General features: G+C 40.7%; 1 protein-coding gene across 2 annotated transcripts in view; it reads right to left on the bottom strand.

Moving 5' to 3' along the window:
• Positions 1–1,722: 1,722 nt before the first annotated feature.
• Positions 1,723–24,121, bottom strand: part of ACBD5 (acyl-CoA binding domain containing 5) — a 43,283-nt gene continuing 20,884 nt past the window's right edge. For both annotated transcript variants that reach the window (XM_024208773.2, XM_024208782.3), the window contains 8 exons: positions 15,683–15,823; positions 14,562–14,771; positions 10,210–10,316; positions 8,679–8,955; positions 5,895–6,094; positions 5,456–5,506; positions 5,032–5,141; positions 1,723–2,823 (listed from right to left, as the gene is read on the bottom strand). In XM_024208773.2, coding sequence (XP_024064541.1) covers positions 2,811–2,823; positions 5,032–5,141; positions 5,456–5,506; positions 5,895–6,094; positions 8,679–8,955; positions 10,210–10,316; positions 14,562–14,771; positions 15,683–15,823 — 1,109 coding nt within the window. In that variant the 3' untranslated portion in view covers positions 1,723–2,810. The remainder of the gene's footprint in view (positions 2,824–5,031; positions 5,142–5,455; positions 5,507–5,894; positions 6,095–8,678; positions 8,956–10,209; positions 10,317–14,561; positions 14,772–15,682; positions 15,824–24,121) is intronic.

The raw sequence follows: 24,121 nt of genomic DNA, 5'->3' as shown, positions 1-24,121 counted from the left end.
TTTGGCTCCTACTAGGCAATCTGTGCTGGAAGTCCCATACCTCTACATGACAGTGTAGTTAGTGTGATGATATCTAAGTAAATAAATGGAAAACAACCTTCACTATCCCCAAACCCAATTGTGGGTGCCAGCAGCTAAGATTTGGACAGCACCAGTTGGAGTAGCATACTCAATGCCTCCAGCCACTCTGATTCATTTAGAGAGGCTTTCAAGAGTTAAGGCTATGATGCCCTTCTGTCATTTGTCTCATAAACCAATATCTCTGGCCCTGTGGAGTGGCAGAAAGGTGTCTGTTACAGGCTTTTATGGAAAAGAAAACACTGTAGATGAGTTGGAAAGAGGCAAGAAAATGATCTATGATGTGCCTTGTCGTTCCTCGTTATAGCTGCTTGCTGGTTGGGGACATCCAGTCTCAGACTCCCACTTTAATCCAGTCAGTTAGACCCTCAATGAGGTCTACAGCCATGTTGAGTGTGGGATATCTACCTAGGCTGCTAGTCCTGCAAGAGCACAGGGAAGCAGCATCAGTGGAATAATGGTTTCACTTTGTATTAAAACTTACAGGAACTTATTTCTTTCCATGAAATGGTATGGTGGGAGGCTTGGTAGACACTTATGTACTGAATACAAAATGATGCAGTAGTAAAGCGGATATTCTGTGAGAGAAATGTTTCTACAGTTGTTAAAGGCCTTTTTTAAAAAAAGATGAACTGAGTTACTTTGTGCATGCACTAATAGCCAGAGAGACACAAGCAGGGTACAATGAGGGTGGTCGTCTGCACCACTATTGGCTGTAACAGATTGCAGTCACATTTTTGAAAAAACATGATAGAGTAATTAGCCTTTAATGCAGACTCTCCTTGCTCAGTAATCAATCTTAATTCTTTCACTGTCTATAATGACAATCAACTATTTAAAATACAGGCAGAATAGCTTCATAGAGGCCTAGAATCTCAACCATAGCAAAATTTCCATTGTAGGATTGGTTTAATTCAGATTTAAGTTTTCAGCATGTCCAGTCATGCTAGGTTTGTTTATACGTTACACCAAAACAGCATGTCTTCACAAGCAGCTATCAGAGATGTTCTCTTGTGTCACTTTATTTAGTAACTCAGTTTTACATCAAAGATCAAGATCAGAAGAGGGAGAAAAAAAAATTTTTTTTAAGTATTTAAAGACAAGATTAAAATCATGTTCTGTTAAACAAGGCAGAAACATTAAATCCTATAATTACATCTATTTTATACAGTATAACTTGCATGAAAAGTGCTTTTCAAAACTATAAAATAAGAGACTTTACAGGGCAGAAAGCATGTCTTATTCCAAAAGACATTTCCCATGAATTATTGGTACTGTATCACTGACTAAAGAATGAGACAGCATAAACAGTGTAGTTTTTAAGATTCGTATCTTAAATGTAGGTTATGGCATAACGGAATTTTTCTTCTCTTCATTGCAGATGCAAAGCAACCATTTTACCATCTGAGTCCGGTTTCTTACTTTGTGCAGAAAATATCTTAATATACTGCTCACCTTCTCATAGATCTAGGCTATGTAACTTAGATACATTTAAAAAAAAAAAAATCAAACTGCAAAGTATACTTTGACCAAGCAAACTTCACAAGACTAATATTCATGTTTATACTGATCAATAAAATTTCTATGTATGAATAATTACCACTGGAAAGAATAATCATCACCAAAATTAGCATATACATTTTGGAAAATATTTGAATGCAGTGGAAGGATACAAGGAAAATATGGAAACATGTTTTCTCACCAGTAGGTTTTGGGGTGGGAAAAGGCCACAAAGATGTTGGGGCTAGATTAATTCATCTATCCTTTAAATTAACTACTACATAAAATAATAGCTTACATGGGACTAAACTTTGTAAAATCTTACAAATATTGGGTGTAGCTAGTTTTCATCTTGTATTTTAAAGCACTATGTGCATAAACTTCATATCTCGGTTAAAATGAAACCGGTTAGCAGTAAAGAAAGATATATGAATGAAAAGTATTATTCAGCGCAGCTTCTCTATGGTTCCTTTACACCATACACTGCTCTCAACGTTATAATCAATAATCCCCATGTTACTACCATGTCTCTAACATGCAAGATGCTACAGTGGTTTTGGGAGTGGGTACATATAGTGCAATGAATGGCAGGATTATTCAAATATTTGATTCCACCTATGGCTGATGTACAAAGAAATGTACCCCACATCTGTCTAGCAGCAAAACAGACCAGTTGAACCCTTCAGAGCTACAACATTACATGCAGCCTTTTAGCCGCCTTATAATGTACGCACAGGACTTGTACTGTCTTCCCAGTCACTGCTTCTATCGCACAGTATGTAACGTGAAAGAAATCTGAGTTACTGCAATTGCAAAATCATCCTAATGTTAAAGTGACAGTTTTACAATTTTCTATTCCATATATACAGGGGTTTTTTCTTTTTACAAAGCTAACATCCCCCTCATTATTAATTGCCATAAAAAAAAAATCAGTCATCTCTACAGAATGCCCAGCCAGAAATCCATTTCAAAAGATTAATAATTTAATGTTCATATGGTTTAAGGGTGGGATAATTATTTATTTTACTTGTAATCTAGGAGCAGTGGATCATTCAAGTATCAGTAATGTTAGTCCTTAAGTAGTTAGCTCCCCTGTAGTGCAAAAAATTACTACAACCGAAGGAAGATTTAGCCATCACAGATCCTGAGGTTCTCATGTGAATTCTGAATTCCTTCTCTCTCCAGGCTGTCCCAGTCCTAGTAGTCTTTAAGCGAAATCAAAAATTAAGTTCTCAGTTCAGTTTTCTAAAAGGAACCAAACATATAATTAGTTTAACCCCACTTCCTTAGCTTTTGAAAAAAAATTTAGTGGTAGAGCCACATAAAACTTACTTATGTAAGGACTTTTCACTTAAAACAGACATGTTGTGAATATAAGCAATTAACATTATGAAACTACACATTAAACCCCACAGTTACTTGAAGTTAGGTATAATGTTCTCCCTTTATTCTTTTTGCATACACCATATATTTCTTCACGGTATACATGTGTATATTAAACAGAAAAAGATGATCAGGTTTAAGAATGGTGCACGGGTGCTAATGGTCAATTGTTTTTCAAAGTGATTAGGTCAAAAGTTTATCTTAGTTTACTGGTGATCAGTCTGGGTGCTTTAACCAAAAAAAAAAAAAAAAAAAAAAAAAAAAACACTAAGCAGGTTGTTTTTGTTTTTAATCATAATCCATACATTTATTATATTTGGCTGTAACTATACCTTAAAAGAATCTGACACTGTAGGAGATCTCTCCATTAAATTAAAACAAAATACAAAAATAATATGAGGCACAATAGCAGTACATTTTCTCCTCCATTACCACATAACTCAACAGTAAGCGTGTGCGTGCGCGCACACACACACACACACACACACACACACACACACACACACACACACCCCTCACATTTCCACCAACCAAAAGTAAAAAAAATCCCTTCCAAAATCCCAGCCACCTCTGTGCTCCCAAAACAGATCGGCTTTGCAGCATACCTGGAAGATCAAGAGATTCAGGTAACTTCTGAATTCCAAATCCTTTGAGTATAAAAATGCTACCATTATGCAGCATGTCCATCCCCTCACCACACTGTGGCTAAGATCCTCAGCACAGATCTTCTACATGGCAGTGCACTGCTCTTATACTAAACAGATAGGCTGGCCACTTTACTTCATTTGTTTGGTTTTGTTTTTTAAATTAGTATAAAGATAATAGAACAAAGCCTGTGGTCAATGATGTTAGGGGAGTGTAATGCCAGTGTAGTATACTTATATTTGAGGAAATAGGATCAGAAAACCCTTAACTGGCAGTATCCATTTCAAGTTTGTGCTAAAATGTATGAGCAATGGCCATTTTTCAAAGTACAGATGTAGTCTGATCAAAGAATAATTTAACACAAATCTAGTGAGAGAGATCTGCAGAAAGATGTGGAATAAAAAGAGGATAAAGGATAACACCATCCTAAGACAATGGAGTCAGCAGTGAGGTCTGAGTCTGGATCTAGTGTTTAGAAAACACTAACTTGAGCTTTCCATGCTTAGACAGAGAAGGGAAATAGAGGAGATTAAGTAGGGTTTGAAGGGTGCTCCTCTTAATTAAAGCAGCACTACTGTCATTTAGCTAAAGGAAGCAGAAAAGAAGCCCAAGATCACTTGATCAAAACAGAACAGACAGGAAGGTATTCAAAACATTGAAAAATATGTACTGGTTATCAGTATAAAAGTAGTAATCCAGGTGCAGATGAGATGAGAGTGAGAGAAAGTAGCTAGAATAGGAAACTGAACATTGAACGCACTGGAATTCTGTAAAGGAACCATCTCCATTTACAGGGAGAAATCTGTTTGCTAGGCAAGAGCAGAACAACAAGAGGATACCAGAGACTCCTGCATAACAATGGAGGTGGTTCAGGAGGATATCAGTGGGCCACAGAACCTAAGGATGTCAAGCAGATGGGAGCCAGCCAGCCTCAGACATATAAGGATACTCACTGGAGGTGGTATGTTGTTTCATTTTGCACAAGGCTTATGGTAGCTAATTTTGAATTTCTTGCTGAACATCCATTCTGTTCCTCTTTGGGAGCAAAATCACATATCTTCCTATTCCAGTCTCTTCCAAAGGCTCTGGTACACGGTTAGGTTGAGTACCTCATCCTTAGCACTGGGAGTTTCACTGGTACTTAGAGTGGAACTTTCAGCAGGTTACATCCTGGATAGTGAAAGCTCAAGGAAATGTAGGATTCTTTAGGGGCACTAGCTATAAATCTACTTAATGTTTTGACACTGCCCATGTCCTCTATTCATGTTATACAAGCCTCGTGCAATGTAAGAATATGTTCATCGTTGTTTATGAATGCAAAATCTTCTCATCCCTATGAGTAGAGTAGTGTACTGTCTAACAAATGAAAACTTAAATATACAAGCACATGCTCTTTTGAGTAAAAGTATACAAATAAATCTTCACCTTCGCCTTCTTTGAAAGTATACATGCACCAACCACTGGGCAACGAAGGGCCATACAACAGCAAAGGCTAAAGTGCCAGGAGAAATATCAAAGGGCCACCATGACGGTCTCTAAGCAAAACAAAATACAAATTGCGGTCACCAATTTGTATCAGTACATTACATGATAGTACATATACACACTTTAAATACTTCTGGGTCAAAGTGCAAAAAACTAGAAACTTGCATAGCAGAAGGAAATAGTTTACACTTCATTTTAAAACTGATTTATTGAATCATTTCTTCAGAGACTAGATCATAAGAGCTCTATTTTACTCCTTCTAGTTCAAGGGGAAGGCAAAATTTAAAGCATGTAAGAAATCTAAAGCCATTTTATATTGTTCCAAACACTGCCTTTTACAAATATGGAAAAAAAAAAATCTTACCTTAGCAGATGAGGCAGGTTGTAAATTTGACTGTAGCGTCACAGATCTTGCCTTTAAATATAAACCAAGGCTAGTAAGTATCAAAATGGTACACTCTGACCTCAGATGGAAATTAACATCAATTTCTATAGGAATGCATTGACTTGCAACGGAAGGACCAACTAATATAGTTGACTTAATGTGTAGAAGTGATACAAACTCCATTATGGTGGAGACTAGATACAACTACGCTTCACAGTTCAAAATAAAAGATTTGAAAATTTCTTTAATAACTTAGATTATAGACCTAATTTTTACTTTATCTTAAAAAGCATAGAAACTATCCAAAAATATACCCTTGAGAGAGCTTTTCAAGGCATAGCTAGTTAAGCAACATGGGTTGATTTTTCTTTAAATATAACTTTCCAGGAAAAAATAGATAATCTGGACAAATTTTTACCTGGGAGGCTGTCAGTGCCTCCAGTGTATGCAGTCTCTGAAGGACGTTCTGCATGTCTTCTTGTAACCTCATGAGCACTACTGCAATTTGTTCATTAAGGCTGCCTCTTGGTGCTCTGTCTGACCCCCAGCGTTCTCCATCCCCTCCACTGCCCATCTGTCCACCTTGAGCACCATCACCCAGAGGCTGCATCCTATGCCCTAAGTTTTTGAGGGGAAAAAACAAAACAGAGAGAAGCTATTGCCTCTACTGAAAATGGTTGGTTATACTGCTTTATCATTTCCCACTTCCCCAACCAAGGGTAACACTTGTATCCTCTAACTCTAAATTCTCGTACAAAAGAACCAAGATGTTATTACAGCATGTGATGCTATAGTAAAGGGTCTGTAACTATAAACGTCATTTGCAGGATCATCTTCTTTGATTCCCATCAGTCAGCTCAACAGTGATGAGGAGGCCAGATGAAATCTTTCAACCACTTTCTGTCTTTTACCAGCTTCATGACTTTGTTTATATTTAAACCTTTTCAATCTATGTCACTCTTCACTTTGTCTATCCAATGCCTCCTTAGTCTTCTTCTATTTCGAATTTCTTGCGTTCAGGTATGTATCGCCACATCTGGTATCCTTTCCAGGTCCATTCTTGACACATCTAAGACCACAGTGATCTTTCTTGAATCTTCCATAACAGAGTCATTTCTGGCCCGAGCCGTTTTCTTATCACTTCATTTTTCTTTTTCTGCAGTCTTGACACACACAGTATTCCTCTCATTATGTTTGTCGGCTTTCCTCATACTCCAACATTCTGACCAATACAGTAGTATCAGCATGACAGCTGCCTCATATATACGGTCATATTTTTATCTAAACGTCTTTTGCCTTCCAGATCTTGCAGAATTTTCTAAATGCAGTAGTGGCTAGTCTCATTCTTCTTTTCATGGCATCTTTGTGATTTCCATTCTCTGATATTAGTCCTCCAAGATACACAAATGTTTCCACTTGTTCTAGTTCTTTGTTTCTGATTTTTATCTTTACCTCTTCTTATCTTCCAATTGCCATAGTTTTTGTCTTCTCCATGCTTATCTTCAATTTGAATTTTCTGCTTTCCCTGTTTACCTTGTCAGTTATTCTTGAAGAATTCTCCTTGGTCAATATCATCTGCAAATCTAGGGTTATTCACTGTCCTCCCACATAACATGACTCCTCTAGTTTAATCGCTCAGTGCTACAGCCTTTACTGCTTCCAATACTAAGTTTAACAAATCTGGGGATGGAGTGAGACACAGATACACATTTACACTCATCCTGATGACTTGATATTCATGCTTACATGATTTGCAGGCTAGTTATAAAGAAACCATATAGTACAATGCTGGGTATGAAAACTGCATACAGATTTCAGCAAAGATCCCTAAGCTAAGCAGTGATCCTTCTGCCCAGTTTAACAGAGACAGTGAGGCCCGTCCTGTTATCAAAGGTAGGTGAGGAAAAACTAGGGAAGTCTTTCACATATCCAAATGGAATGTAGAGGACACTTCGGGACAGTGAGGAAGGCAGAAAGGGGATGAAAAAGAGACATTTGCATCAAACTTAATTTTCTCTTTAAATTTTTTGTGCTTAGTCTATTGAGGTTCTGTTAGGAAGCAGCAATCAAGAAAGGGGGTAGGATAAATAATCACATACCATGTCCATTCTAGTTTTTCAATCTAGAGATAGTGTTAGGATTCTTTTTAAAAATCTCTGCTAATGATAGTCTGTAGTGCCAGTTGGAAAAAAGGAGAGAGCCAGCTGTTGTGCTTTATTTTTTTTAAAAAAAACAAAACCACATGACTATTATACTAGCAGCAAACCTCAGGAAGGAATTTTCACATATTGCATCATTTGTTCATTTCACAGTGTTTTCTAAAAACCTGTAATTATCATTCATAGACATTTCCGATGAACAAACTGGCATTAACATTGGCCACATTTAAACCAATGGCAGATATTTGAGTAGAAATGCAAGTTTTTAAAGAAGAAAAAAGAGTGCTGCTTCCATATCAGTTCTCAGTATTGTTAAAAATCAACACAGGTAGTAAGAGGTGGGGGGGCGTCCCTCATATATTGAAGATTTTGGCTACTAAATAACTGCCTCATCTCTTAGTTATTTAGGCATTATATTAGTATAAAGCAAACAGCTATGGCCAAAGACTGACCAAATTAGATACAATACCAAAAATGAATATTTTAATGAAATGCTCCATTCTGATACAGTAAAAGTAAAAATACTTTGATGCTTAAAATGTACCTTGTAACTTGCAGAGAAACTCTCCTTTCTCTACATTTATAAATCTGGTTTGAAGATGAAGTGAAAGATTACACTAGTAAAACAGAAGGGTGCTCTGAGTGATACTTGGAATTCAAGATAAGCCAAACCGGAATAGTCCACTATTAAGCTCATGAGGCTGACTGAAGCACTCTCCAGTACAAGAACACTCTTTTCTGACTCTTATTATGAATAAAATAAAATAAAAAGTACTCTTAATGCAAAGGTTAATTGTTACCACTAGAATTTAGGGGTGCAATATTTATTTATCCAGTTATGGAAGAAGTGGGATGAAAACGTTATACAGCATTGCTGCCCTAATGTTCAATCATAGAATCATAGAATATCAGGGTGGGAAGGGACTTCAGGAGGCCATCTAGTCCAACTCCCTGCTCAAAGCAGGACCAATCTTGACAAATGACTCAGCTGATCTATATGCGGAAGTATAGTGAGAAAAATACAAATGATGCACACACAGTACCTCTCCCTCTTCTGACTCCATGGAAATCCACCTTTTCTCCGCCTTTCTTCTCTTTGTGAGGGCCTCCATCGCTGCCTTTGCCATCTTCTCCCCCACACTTGACTTCACCTTTTCCTTCAACTGCTGCCTCTGTTATATCCTCAACTCTAAAATTCTCAGAGGGCAGGTGAGCATGCTCAGGAAAACCAGCATTTTCCAATAGATGACTGTGATCTACTTCCAAGAAATGGGATGAATGCTGTAAAGGTCCTTTGGCTGATGTAATCATTTCCAAGGGCTACAAATTAACAGCAGCATCTAGTTAATCTTAAAGTATGTGTTCTGTAAAATCTGACAGTTATCAAATAAAAGATGAAGTGTCCTCTATCCACTTAAAAAAAAAAAAAAAAAAAGCTTCCCCATTGTTAAGGTTTTGCTTTCAATCGAAGCAATGATCACCCTACAGGATGTTTTTAGTATTTTCTAGATGTCCTTTTCAGGTTAGAAAGACTACTTTAGAGGTAAGAGGAGATTTACCTTAATATACCTGTCTGTAAAATGGGGATAACTTGTTTATCTACCATCTAAGAGGTACTGAGGTTCAGTGTTTGTAATTTGTAAAAAGCTTTAAATACTTAAAGCATTCTAATTAAATTATAAGAATTATTTAAATTCCAAAACATTCCATTTGGAAATAAAACAAAATGTATGTGCCTTCTTTTAGTTAGGCTTAGTTATTAACTGTTACAATATTCATCAATTTTTATCTTCAAAACATTGTTCAAGCTGTAAATTGAAAGGGAGGTTATTTTTAGATATTACATTATTAAATATTATATCTTTGTAATTACTTAAAAACTAAACTTCAAAAAACAAACTGGACACTATTAAATTTCTCCTTCTAAGACTAGGGAATTCTGATATGAAAAAGTGCCCTGACTTCAGTTGGCTGGCCATGCAAATCAGAATGCAAATCACATGAGCCAGCTTGAATAGGCAGCAATTAAATTGCAGGTATATCAGGACATGCACTGTCATTCTGTTTAGGAGTATTTGGCCATCAGCTTACACTTTTCACAAAACAATCGTTGCTAATATCCTTTAATCAACTATCCTCTCTAAATTTGCAATACTATAGGATTTAGACTATACACATGTACACCTGCTGAAAGGCAAGCCATGATGATAAAGGCCAGAGAAATGGATAGCAGATACAAACTCATTCCCAAGTTCATATGGCAGTTTGTACAGATTCCTCTTTAGACATGTAACGTATCCTGTCCAGTTTGAGGGGAATGTTTTACTGATCTGTAGTTGAGCCCTTTGACCTACAGAAGCACATGAGCCAAACAAAAAGGCCAATGCAGTGTGATATTACCCCAAAAAATTGGCTGGAATTTTTTTAAAAACTGGTTCAGAACTGAACTCAGGGTGCCATTCATCCATGCACATCTTCTGTTGTTCCTGTTTATATAAACAGGAGTTGTGAAACTCATTACATTCCACTTTAAAAATTTACCCATTAGTATGAAACTTCAGGGGTTTTTTTTACCTCTTCTTGTCCAAATTGTTCCATAGAATCACAAAAAACTTCACTGTCTGAATCACTTGTCAAGTGCTGAATTCCTGAGACCTCTTCAACACTGTCTTCATTTGCACCTATACATAATCGATACACGCCCAAACAATAAATACAATAAGGCCAATTCTGACAAAGAATAAGGAAATGACTCAATATTCAAGTGAGCTACACTTGACACCATTTTGAATGTGGTAATCTTGCACCATAGAGTAAAGATTAAGAATAAGAGTTACATAGTTACAGGTTATAAAACTACTTTTATTGAAGAGAAAAAAATAAGTTCAATAACTGGATGCTGCTTCTTTGAGTAGATGCAGCTGTGTATTCCACTTAGGTTGTGCACATTGGGGCTGGAGAATTTTACACAGCAATACCCATAGAGGGGTGGTGCTAGCTTCTCGTGGCCATAGCCCCTCCCCTGACTAGATGAGTGTCCCAACCATGCTCTGCCCTGACCCCCCCTCAGTTCTTTCTTATTGTCCGTGGCTGGAGTCAAGGCTCTGAGGTTTGCAACCTCACCATACTCTATTCAGTGACTTCTTTTCCTAGTAGTATATAGTTCATTAGTAATCCTAGTATAGGATTAGTTAGACTTAGTGTTACTTGTAGTTCCAGTGTTCCCTCATGATACCCTCACCAGGGTTTAAACATGGTCCGTCACATGTGTGGGGGCAATCCCCAATAATGAGCAAGCGGTGCTTGCTGTGTCTAGGTGAAACCCACATCAAGAGGTGGTGTTCAATTTGCAGATTGTTCACGAAGCAGACTGAAGTGGCGAGGAATCTTCATCTGAAGCAGCACCTGCTCGAACAGGCCATGAAGTCTGCTTTGGCACTGAGCCCCTCGTCAGATCACAGGTTGCCCTCTGGTTCGGAGAATGCTGCCACTCTGCGTCCTAGAGCTGGCGCCTCTCTGAAGAGACAGAGGAGTCATTCCCCATCGAGTTTGCCAAAGTCGCATAAGACCATCTGAGTCCACTCCAGGTCCCATAGGGACTAGTCTCCCTCTTCCAGAAGGAGCATGGATCAGCACAGTTGAATGGTGATGCATGGGATGGAGCATCAACCACTCCCCAGCACCATGCAGGGAGGTCAGAGATCCTGTACCTCGATTCCAGTTCTGGCCCCAGTACTGACGAGGGTGATGCCAGCACCAGCTGCTTCCCCGGTGGTGGCGTATCAGGCAGAAGTGGGTGTTCTCTGCCTTTCTGTCCCAACTTCTCTCTTGGTCCAGAACTTTTTCAGGGCTGTGTCCTTTATAGCCCTGTTGGCAGGACAGGCTGCTGAACCTATGGGTCTGTTGGCGATGAACCCCGATGTTTCCCTAACACACTCAATGGAAATGGGGCCAGTACCGGAGCTGGCACAAGGGACCTCCTCAGCACCAAGGTACTTCTTCAGTACCCCCATGGCTGGCACTGCCAATGTTGCTGTGGCAGCAGTCACCACCCTCCACTTTGGCACCATCAGTTACTTGGGTACCGATGCTGACTTCGGTACCCAAGTTCGGTCAACATCGCTCCCAGCACTGGAAACAACGAAGGCATACTCAGTGCCAGCATTACTGTTTCCACCATCAGCAACAGCCCCCTCTTTGTTCTGGGCTACGGAAACGTCAGAATGGCTACTCGCACCCTTAGGGCTGGCCCCACCACAATCCGCCAAAGGCTGGGACTCCTTGGCATCTGAGTCAGGCTCTTACTCTTCCCACTCTCCATCGCCTGAGCGAGGGCCGTTCATGGAACATTATGGAGCACTATGGGTACCAGGACTGGTTCTCCTCTCATGGTTGGGACACAGGCTCTGGCCTGGCACCTACAGGTCACCAATGACTTATCCATAACAGTCGCCTTCATGGAATCCATGGGCCACTCCTCAGTCACAGAGGTCCTACTCCTTATCCTGCTCAAAGCCAAGATCACTGGCCAGGTCTGTAGTTGTGACTGGTGGTCCGCCACAGATTCAGGCACTGGCGAACCTTCCCCTCAAGGAGCCTTGAGAGTCATCCCACCCAGACTCAGTCCTGGAGCAGGATCGGCTCTGGCACAGTTTACACAGTCAAGATGTGGCAGTTTTGCATCAAGGAGAGTATCATGCCGATAGCCAACCACTTGCCTGGGGTTCAGAATCATCTCACAGACCATCTCAGCAGGAATTTTTCCCCAAATCACGTGTGGTCTCTGAAGACAAGCATCCTCCAGACTATCTTCGTAACCAGGGCATTCCGACGATCGACCTGTATGCTAAAAAGGGACAACAGGAAATGTCACCTGTTCTGCTCTTGAGGAGGCCTCAGTCCAAGCTCCCTGTCCTATGCCTTCCATCTCTCAGCTGGCAAGCGGCTCCCTTCTATGCCTTTCCCTTGATCCTAATCATCCCACAGGTCATCCTAAAGCTGAAAGTGGACCGGACTAAACTCATCCTCATTGCCCTGTCATGTCCAAGGTAGTGCTGGTTCTCCAACTTTCTTGTGCTGTCAGTTCAGCCTCCCATCCCTTCCTCTCTATCCCAACCTACTCACTCAGAATCACAGCCCACGTTGCACCCCATGCTCAGCTCCCTGCATCTCACAGCCTGGCTGCTGCATGGCTGAATGAGGATGATGTGCAGTGTTTAGCAACTGTTCAGCAGGTTCTGCGCAACAGTAGGAAGCCCTCTACCAGGATGGTCTATTCGGCAAAATGGAAACAGTTTTCCATGTGGTCATTGACCTGCAGAATTCAACTGAAGCTGGCTTCCATCCAGAACATCTTGGAGTACCTGCTGCACCCTCAATTGTCAGGACTTGTGCTTCGTTCATTGAAAGTGCATCTGGCAGTAATATCGGCATTTTATCCCCCTATTCAGAGGAGATCAGTCTGCTCCAATCCCATGGTAGTAAAATTTTTAATGGGGCTTTTTTGCCTGTATTCTCCGGTCCAAGAGCCAGTTCCTCTGTGGGACCTTAACATGGTCCTAGCGGCACTGATGGGACCTCCATTTGAGCCCCTAGCATCTTGTCCCTTTCCACTATTGTGTCAAAAAGCTCTGTTCCTGGTAGAAATAACATTCACAAGGGAAGCGTGAAACTTGCAGGTTTTGATGGCAGGGCCTTCTTACACACAATTCTCCAAAGTCAAGGTGACTTTATGACACATCCAAATTTTTTGTCTAAACGTGGTTTCTCAATTTCATTTGAACCAGGTGGTATAATTACCTTCGTTCTTTCCTAAGCCACATTCACCTCTGGAGGAGCAGCATCTCCATACATTAGACATCAGGTGATGTCTAGCTTTTTATCTGGACAGAACTAATCTATTTTATGCTTTGTCTCACCTGTTTGTGGCATATGCAGATCATATGAAGTGTCAAGTTGTCTCTTCACAGACAAACTCTAGATGGATAACATTCTGTATCAAGAGTGCATATGAAATAGCTTCAACTTCTCCCCCTCAGCAGGCACAAGCTCATTCAGTGAGAGCACAAGCAATGTCAATAGCATTCCTCAGTGACTTTTCCATATTGGACATTTGTAGGCCTGCTACCTGGTCATCCATCCATCCATTTACAAACCGTTATACCATTACTGATTCTTCTAGGGTGGATGCAACCTTTGGCAGGGTGGTCCTACAACCCTTGTTCGGGCAGACCCTCCGCCCGGCGGGGGGGGGGGGGGGGGGGGGGGGAGGAGGAGAGGGAGTGTACGTACTGCTTGTGAGTCACCTAAGTGGGATATGCGGTTGCATCTACTCAAAGAAGAAGAAACATGAAAAATGTGCATCTACTTAAAGAAACTGTAAGTGTGATTCTCCAAGATGTGATGCAGATATTTGCTGAGAAGCACATTAAGCTTTCATGGGGCCCTGGGCCAGACCAAGTGGGGGCCCCTCCCCACACCTTCCGCCGGCAGTCCCTCCCACCCTCTTGCAAGGGAAATGGGATTGGAGCACGGGGGGCTTGCCCCACTCTGCATGCCCGGCACTCCTGCCACGGAGCGGGGTCGTGGCGTGGGGGCTTCCCGAGCACCCGGCGGGCAAAGGGGGTCAAGCTCCCGCGCCCTGACCCCACTCCCCAACCGGAGCGCCGGGCATGCAGGTGGAGGGGGCAAGCCCCCGCACCTTAACCCCACTCTCCAGCAGGAGCGCCATGTGGGCAGGCGGATGGGGGCAAGCCCCTGCACCCTGGAAAAGTGTATATAAACCTGGACTCTAATTTTAATCACATTTAATTTTCTTTCTTAAAGGTTCTGTGGTTAAAGAGCACCAGCTGCAGCTCTCCAAATCCCTGAAGTAAGCTTTGTTCAGAGAATATGCAAATGACAATGTACTCATGCGAGGACAATACCTTGGTGACTACTGTTATTAGTTTTTCCCGTTAGTTCTAGGCTTTGCTCCACTTTCTTTATTTCTTCCTCCACATTTAAGCCATTCAGGACAGATTTAGTCTGGATGCCATTCTGCATTTCTGGAATAAAGTTGTCCTTATAACAGCCATTAGTGACAATACTTTCCAAATCCTTAGTTGCTGCTGATTCCTGCTTTACATTCTTATAGTCTGTGAAAGAACAAGGAAACCTTGCAAATAAAAAGCCATGTGACTTATGGTACAAAACACATTTCTCCAGATAGTTGACTTTCTGATCTGCTGTGTATATCTTGTATGGTCTGAATCAGATTTAGATTACATTTTTACTTGCAGTTAGGTTCACAAGGTTAGTTCTGTGCCTTTAAAAAAATAAGCTTAAATGCAAAAAAATCCTGAACTTTCATTCTACATAGCAAGCAAAACAGGTATTTTTAAATATAAAAGTAGCAAATCCACTGTAGCCCTCATCAGTTAGTAAAACTAAGAGGATTATTAGTTTTCTCATAGAAAAAAATATTAACAGCTAAGTTCTAAATGCATAGTTTCTCTTGATTTTCATATGAGACCTGTATTTTCCTAAAATCCCCACAAACACACACACACACACACACACACACACACACACACACAAAATGTCCTCACTGAAAAACTTTCCTTTTATCTTTCGTTGAAGAAGAGGAATAAATAGGATTTTTAATTCTATGGTTGTATCCCATGCGCCTACATGCACTCACAGCCACCCACAAGATAAACAGGTCCTAAACATAAAACAGAATAACCATACACAGCACACCTTAGGCCCTCATCTTGTAAGCTATGTGCAGAGACACCCCTAATGAAATTAATGAGGCTCTCTATATATGTAGGGCTCTGCCTGTATGAAACAGGTTTTAGGGTTGTTGTCCTTAGTCCTTCACCTTGTAGTTCAGGTTGAAAGGTGATCCCATTCTTCATATGTATTCTTCCGTGCACTTTGTATAAAACAAAATAAACCTACTGATGTATCTCACACATGACATTCAAGATTTACAGCCATTTAGGGGAGTAATACAGCCCTTTGTGTTTGAAAAGGTATAATAGTTCAGGACTAGAAACTACACCTTTTTCACTTTGTTGTATTTCTTTTTCCTCTTCTTCTTCATGACCCTCTTCCTCTTCCGATTCTGCTCCACTGTCACTGCTCTCAGCTTTACCATTCACAGCCTTTGAATTTGGTGTGGAAGTCATAACATTACCAAGGTCTAAAGACAAATTTTAAAAAGGCAAGAATTTTAGTATTTCTTTTAAAGACACAGTTTAGAATAGTGTTCTTTAATAGCTATTTATAGAATGTTCAGACTAGAACATTTCTCCAATATGCTCAAATTAATTCCACCCTATCTTATTTCATTTTTTAAATTATCATCCTCCTTACTGTCACTCACCACACAACGTCTCTGTGTAACTGCAGATGAATTGCTTCCTCTGAATCAGATCAAAAATAGACTAGGAACTAACTGGCAAAAAACACTATTCTTGCTATGCTGCTAACATCAAAGAAGTGGAAAATATTACCCCGTGCATAGCACTGCAGCAGTAAAGATATAGGGAAGACTGAGATGACCATTCTGTTCTAAGCCTATGCGTCTATATTTCTCTAAAAGTTCCCGTTGGGTTTAAATGTCTCAAGTTTTCTCTCAGCCCAAAAGTGAATTTTGGAAAAAAGTTTAGTAAAACCCCATTCACTCCTATGAGTAGTATAAACGTGAAGAGGATACAGTTTTTCACATTTATTTTGGCATTCTAACACAAATGGCTTATCTTTACTACTTCAGCTCTACTATACAATAAACTTAGACATCAGTGAAATCAATTGGGTATTCTCTTTTAAAAACAACAGGAAAGTCAATTGAGAATATTCTCTCAATTCTAACACACTGGACATATATTAAGACATACATTGATGTCAGGCAATAAAAGTACAAAATAATAAGGGGACAGAGTTACAGTGGGACCCTTAAGCTTTTGAACTTAACATCAAGGCTGAATTCTTGTCTGTTTTAATTGTCAGCCTTATCACTGTATTAGCATAGTTTTTACATTAACTTTGTCAGAATCATGAAGGATTAATTCTTTGAGTTGCATAATATACAATTACATTAGACATCTTAAACCTGCACTAATATTTTCTTTGCTGCAATGTAATTTAGCGTTCAGAATTTTCTACATAAACTAACCTTCAGGTGGGGAGGGAGGGAGGCAGACTGGCTAGCCGCACTCCTATAGTTTCACGAAACTATGGCCTAATTTGATCACTGTCAAGAGTGAGTGAACATATGATCTCTTGCTCCCCATATTCCTATTCAACAAAACTCGCTTGTAAGGAAACCTGTTTTGCAAAATGGAAAGTCCCAGCATTTTCCCAATATATTACTGAGGAATTGTGCCCCATTTACAGTGAAGTACAACTGAGGATATTTTATATTGGGGCAGGGGAGATAGGAAGGCTAATGATGACATTTCTCAGGTCCCCTGCAATGTGAACAGGAGCAAAAGGCAGGGAAACTTTCCTGCTACCACCTTTCCCAGTGAAGTAAAAAGGTGCAACCAAGTACCCTGCCCAGTCATGTAGGATCTAAACAGGGAATACAAGGGTAGGAGGTGGCTCCATGCATCATGTTTTTGCTGAGATCAGGAGAGGGAGAACTAAAATCTGGAACCTTTGACCTATACCAGGATTGCTGTAAAGCCACAACCTCACCATAATGACAGGTTTCAGAGTAGCAGCCGTGTTAGTCTGTATCCGCAAAAAGAACAGGAGTACTTGTGGCACCTTAGAGACTAACTCCAATAAATTTGTTAGTCTCTAAGGTACCACAAGTACTCCTGTTCTTTTAACCTCACCATAAGTGCATTCTATGGTATTTACTCTTTTCTTTTTGTACTGTAGAGGCTTGCCATAATTAAGCATACTCTCTCTTCAGTGAACTCTAACCCCAGCCAGAACAAATACTAAGGAGACCTTAACCACTTGGGATGGGGGTTAATTTGGGCAGTATGTTATCAAAGCTGGAATTAGGGAAGGACACCCAGGTAATAGCTATACTCTTATGAAAAATGCTATGGAATATCTGAATGATCAGGACCTTTGTTTACTTCTCACCCAAAAGGTCACTGCCCATGCTAAGCCAGAATCTTGGCTTGTATCACCATCCCAAAACAGCAGCATAATGGGGTTCCCATTAGGAATGTGCCTACTGTATTACTCTTCCAAAATTGCTTTAGTGTTTTGTATAGCTGACAGAAGAATGTATAGGGCTCAGGAAGTTTGGCAAGACATTGTGCCTTTTTCTTGTACTCGTATACCTTTTCCCCTTTCTTCCCTTCATTACAGTCCTGCTCCCCACTTAAATACTCCCTCCCAATTGTTCTATGCCATTGCCCCTCCTGTAGTTCTTTATGCTGCTCCTGCACTGCTGGTTCACATCCTACTTGACTGATTCTCCTCACCCAACTATAGGTACTATAAGCAGAGTGAGAAGAGGAAAATAAATCAGGAGGAGTTTTGTCACCCAAGCCAGGGGCATTGGAGCAGCATGAAGGGCTACTAATAGTCTGACTGGGGTAATGAGAATGCAAAAGTGGGAGGTGGAAAATTCAAACTTAGCACAAAGTGACCTACAGGTTTAAAAAGCTCTCTGCCACTTCCCCCTCTACTATAAAAGCACATTCCTCAAGAGGTAGCCAGGTCCCTCTTATGGCATGTGAGCCCCGGATGCTGTCCAGTGGCTCTGGCTAGTGGTACTGAATAGCATTATATTCTTCAGTCTATCATGTCCAAAGTTAGTATTGTTACATTGGTGCTGGTACAGGATGTGCACTTGCTCCGCACTCCCATTGGCCAGTTCCTGACCAATGGGAGCTGGGGGAGGGAGGGGACGGTGCCTGCAGGTGAGAGTCGCACACGCACCTCCGCTTAGGAGCCAGACCTGCTGCTGGCCATTTCCAAGGCATAGCGTGGTCCGTGGTGCCAGGACAGGCAGGAAGCCTGCCTCTGCACCCCCACTGACTGGGAGCTGCCCGAGGTAACCATGCCCCAACCCCATACCCTAATCCCCCCAGTTTACACCCCCAGCCAAGAGCCCTGACCCCCTTCTGCACTCCAACCCTCTACCCTAGCCCTGAGCCCCTCCCAAACCCCAAACTCCTCATCCCCAGCTCCACTGTGTCACAGGCATCAACAATTTTCTTCAACTTGGTTGCCAGAAAAAAAAGAAGTTGGAAAACCACTGCCTTATAATATAGTAAATAATCACTCTCCCTCCTTGGTGTTTATACCCTTGAAATCTTTGGAGACTGATCCTGTCCACACTCCTCCTGCACCTGAGGCACACCCAGAGCGGTTCTTATACTACACACAAAAAAGGGACTTATTTGAATTCCAAACAGCTATTTGGTCAATCACATTCATGTCTTTTTAGTCACTGTTTTTGAGCATTCACAAACAGCTTTTTGTTGGTATGAATGCTGTAGGAATGGCTGTTTGTTATACAAATACCTGTACTAATATGCAACAAAGCTATTCAGAGGAGATATCTGAGTCTGTGTCACCTTTCTGCTTTTAGTCTCACCAAGTGCAGAGAATAGGGACACCCACTCCTCCCTTACTTGCGCCATTCCCTCTCATAGAAAGAGCCTTGGACTTTCAGAAATGTCCCCCTCCCCCAATCCCATGGAGGGCAGACTAGCACCAAGTAGGTACCTAAAATCCCTTCTGGGTGGGAAAGATATGATCTGTGTCTGGAGGGTCCACTGCATCCAGATGGGCAGGGGGAGGGGCACAACTGCACTCCATGTTTTGCACCAGAAAAACTAAGGAATGAGGAGGAGGAAGAGAGAGAGCGTAAAGTCTGTTTTAAAGCAACAGAAAACTGGATCTCTGGGTCACCTACAGCCCAGGCACTTCAATCTGTCATGACTGAGTAGCCTGTATCAAAAGTTGTTCCCCCTGCACTAGGTGAACAAAGAGGGAAACAAAAGTCAAATTACACGTTTGTACATGGCTATCCCAGGCTTACTAGCAAAAGGGCTTTTTACAATGCCCAGATTAATCACAGCCTCATGGGTACACAGATGATTTATTTTCCATACATATTTGAGGCCCCGATTAGAATCATGTTTTTGCTTCTACAAAAAGGCTTATGTGCATGAAGCACTTTACCTCATGCTGTCTGGATACATTTCTAACACCAATCAAAGACAGAACTGTTCTTTTCTATTGCCTATTATACATAGACCATTTTACTATTTGGTCTTTGTTGCTGTCCTTCATAAGCACAGCCTTTAGAGAAACCTATGCTTTCACATCATGCTACCAGAGCTAATTAAGTACAAACCTGATCTGTAAACTATAATGCTCTGCACTTACATTATACAGCATATGCACAGGTTCACTAAACCTCCTTTATTAATGTTAGATGAAGGGGCTTTTGACTATCAGCCTCTCTTGTAGTGAGTTGAACAGCTGATTCTAGACAGAGAATCTTGGGCCAGTGACGGATTATTAACAGTGACACTAATTGTTGACTCAGCACACCCTGAAGCAGAAAACAGCCAGGCAACTGAGGCAAGACAGAGGAAAAGATTAGGTTTTTCTTTTAAACTTTTAAATAAGGCAAGAGAAATTTTCCTCTTTGCACTTTCTCCAAAGCCGTTTATTTTAATATTTTAACATATTGTTATAGCACCACAGTGTGAGCAGTGAAATATTCTCTAATACTGCACAAGAGAATTGGCGTGTGTGAGAGAGGGTGGGAGGCTCAGTTTCTTAGGCCTTACTACACTGGAGCCATTGCTGGTTGGTCACCCTTGAAGCTACATCAGTGCAAACTCCTAGTGCAGACAAGCCAAGCTGAGATTTGCACAATTGGTGGCCTAAACTGGGATATACCATTCTGATGTCCACTAATCATGCCTTTAATCCTTTGTTTTGTAATAAGCTCATCCTGCAGAGAGTAACAGCATAATAGTGGAAGGTTTTAATTCACATATTAAATGCTAACTGCCTTCCTACCACTACCCCAGTGACAAAACATACTGAATACAACTCTAAATCATAAGAGGAAACAGGTTTAAGACATCCCTCACACACCAATCCTAAATTTTTATTCCCACTCTGAAGGTGTTACTCTGCTGTGGTGCAGCTTCCCATCCAACCCACTCTGTTAAAGCATCTATAAACTCCATGGTAACACAGGTTGCAATTTCTCTTATCTTCTGGCAAAGCTTTAGCGCTATATAAATACTTCTTTCTTGGGTTACATGGTATAGCCATAGGGTTGTCATAAAAATCCTAAGAAAACAATTATAAACAATCATGTTTGACAGCAAACACTGCAGAAATAAATCAAACATAAAACAAAGAAGATGTGGAGGATGTTTCACAATGAAGAAAGCAGGGAAGAGTGCAACACTGAAAGCACCACTACAAATAAAGACTGGTGCAACTGACATGAAAGGCTTTCTGAAAAATACAACTACTTAAAAGCAAAACGTAATCATTATTACTACCTTCTGAAAGCAAGTTTCGTTAGAAAAAAATAAATACGTTATGAAAACAGAATCACTTTTTTCAAGTGGGATTTGTCTTCCCAGGCTTGCCTACATACACATTTCTGCACCAACAACTGTCTTCCAGACAGAGATATGCTCTCCAAGCATACCCAGGACTTCAGTGAATACTATTATTACTATAGCACCTAGGATCGTTAAAGCCTAAATACTGAATGAAATGTAGGAAGATAGCTGAGAAAATAGCTTTACAGCCACCACTGTAGTTGCATCGATGCAAATTTCTAGTACAGGCAAGGGTAGCTGTGATTTACACTAGTGTTCCCAGAAACTTGGGTATATTGCAACAGTGCAAATCATGACTTCCCTTACCTACAGTAGGAGCTTGTACTGGTGCAGCTGTCAATGGTTGGTATCTGGACAAATTCCTGAAGACAAGTACTCTTTAGGATGACAGGGCTTAACAGTACTACAGTGGTACCATGTTCTGCTTCTAAGGGGAGTGTAAAGGTGAGTGCACTTCATAATGTTATACAACCATGTGGTGCACAACCTCTAGCTGCACTGAAGTCCACACCTAATTTTCATATAGGTTTATATGGGGTTTTAATTAAATGTAAAGGCACACAGTTATTTTTAATTTATAAAGCACTGTAAGTGTACAAAAACAGCATTTTAAACAGACAATGTGTTGCAGGGTACAGGGAAAATTCTATCAATTAGGAGACTGCTTCACTGAAGCCAATTTCTTGCGGGTCTGGCTAAAACTTTGAGGTGGCTATGAACATTATGAAATTGAGCTGATTAGGTGACTGCTGTTTGGATTTATTCAGATTCACAATAAGTAGTCTTGTTCACAAATAAGTAGTCTCAAAGAAGGTTATAGAAATGAGCCAGCTTTGTAACTCGGAACATCTGTCACTTGCCCAGCATTTACAGAAAATAAAAAAAAATTCTTTCATGAAACCTGGATCAGATAACTGTAATTGAATCAATTCTAGCTAATTTTTGACTTCAGTTCCTTCAGGCTCAGCTGGAAGTGAATCTTCAAAAAACTTGAACTCTTTTGTCCTTCTAAAAATCTCTGAACCATTGATCAATGTTATTTTAACACTAGAACATAAGAATGTCCATATTGGGTCACGATCAATGGTCCTTCTAGTCCAGCATCCTGTCTTCCGACAGTGGCTAATGCCAGATGCCTCAGAGGGAACTAACAGAACAGGCCAATTATCGCATGATCCATCCCATCTTCCAGTCCCAGCATCTAGCAGTAAGAAGCTTAGGGACATCCAGAGCATGGGGTTGCATTCCTGACCACTTGGCCAATAGCCATTGATGGACCTAGCCCTCCATGAACTTACCTAATTTTTCTTTGCACTCAATTATACTTTTGGCCTTCATAACATCCTCTGGCAACGAGTTCCATAAGTTGACAGTGCATTGTATAAAGAAATGCTTCTTTTTGTTATAAACCTGCTGCCTATTAATTTCATTGGGTGACCCCTTGTTCTTGTGTTATGTGAAGGGGTACTTCCTTATTCACTTTCTCCACACCATGCATGATTTTATAGAAACTTCTTGATCTATTCAGCATAGGGCTGACTGTCACATTTTTTGAGCATTTGCTAGGAAGTCAGAAAATGGAAAAAGTCATTTATCAGAAGTAGTAATATTGCAGCTAAAAACAAAGACGTCCTTCACCAATGTTCTGCCCTCTGCTGCTACAGCAGCTGCAAACAAAGTTGCTCACTCCCTTTTAAAACCTTAACAGCTGCAAGCAAAGGGTTCACATACTTCTTTGAAGTTTAGCATTTTTATATAACTGAAAATATTTTGGTGAACTGTTGATAGTCAAGGAGTGACTTAATTCTTGCAGAGGAAGGAATACTCAGAGCCCTGCAGAGTTAGCGGCAGAATGAGCCTTCAAACTTCCCAGGATAAATGTTGCTAAGACTCCTTGATCTGTTCAGACTATCTACTTTTCAGGTAGAGAGTCTGGTTGTCTACTTTCCTCCCACTACCCACGCTGGCTGGTATTCCACTTCTCCAGAGGTAAAGGGTACTAGCCCAAGGCTGTGGATTGTATTCCACAGACCTAATAGGCTGTCTTCTGTGCTGTCTAAACATATTAGATAAATGTTGATTAACTAGATTACTATTGGTCATTTAAACAGAAATAGCCAGTTTCAGGCTTCAGAGTTAACTCTTCAGTTAGATGAGATGAGGGAGTTCACACAGTTCAGAATCCTCTGTACACTCAGGAAGACAGTACTGCAGCAGTTCACATTTGGAAGGTTTCCTTTGCAAGCACAAGGAGCAGAAACTTCAATGAGAAAAAAAAGTCAAAAGCTTAAATTCTGCAGTAATCGAGGCCATCAATGAGCTACAGGAAACACCTTGGCAAGCCAAAGTTGAGGACCATGATTCTGCTGCAATCTTTCACTAATTCAAGAGTTACATTGATGTGCCTTTGAGGGAGACATGTCCAGTTTTTAGGCAAAGATAACTGCCTTAGTACTGAGATTAAATGTTGTATCTAGCTAGGTGAAGATAGCTACCCCAGTTTGTATTTCTATGTTTTTTTCTAGGTAGTTCCTGTAGCTTTGAGTCCAGGAACTACAATTCTCAGGAAGCACTGGGGACAGGGAAGTACAAAAGGAGAAAGAGGAGAAGAAAGGAACAGTGTGAGCTCTGTGAAAGAGTGAGGGGAATAAACCTTACCTTTGCTGTTATCATAGAACCATAGGGTTAGAAGGGACCACAAGGGCAGGGAGTTAGACTAGAAGACCAAGATGCTGGGATTTGTTGAGTCTAAACCATCGAAGACCGATGGCTATCCAGCTTCCTTTTGAAAACCTCCAGCAAAGCAGCTTCCACAACCTTCTTAGGCAGTCTGTTCCACTGTCCTTCTGTTCTTACAGTTAGGAAGTTTTTCCTGAGATTTAATCTAAAACTGTGATGCTGTAGTTTGAACCCATTGCCTCTTG

The sequence above is a fragment of the Terrapene carolina genome, unplaced genomic scaffold (genome assembly GCF_002925995.2).
Source record: "Terrapene carolina triunguis isolate 2854851 unplaced genomic scaffold, T_m_triunguis-2.0 Scaffold84, whole genome shotgun sequence".
Taxonomy (NCBI): Eukaryota; Metazoa; Chordata; order Testudines; family Emydidae; genus Terrapene; species Terrapene triunguis.
This window is presented reverse-complemented; position numbering and strand designations above follow the sequence as displayed.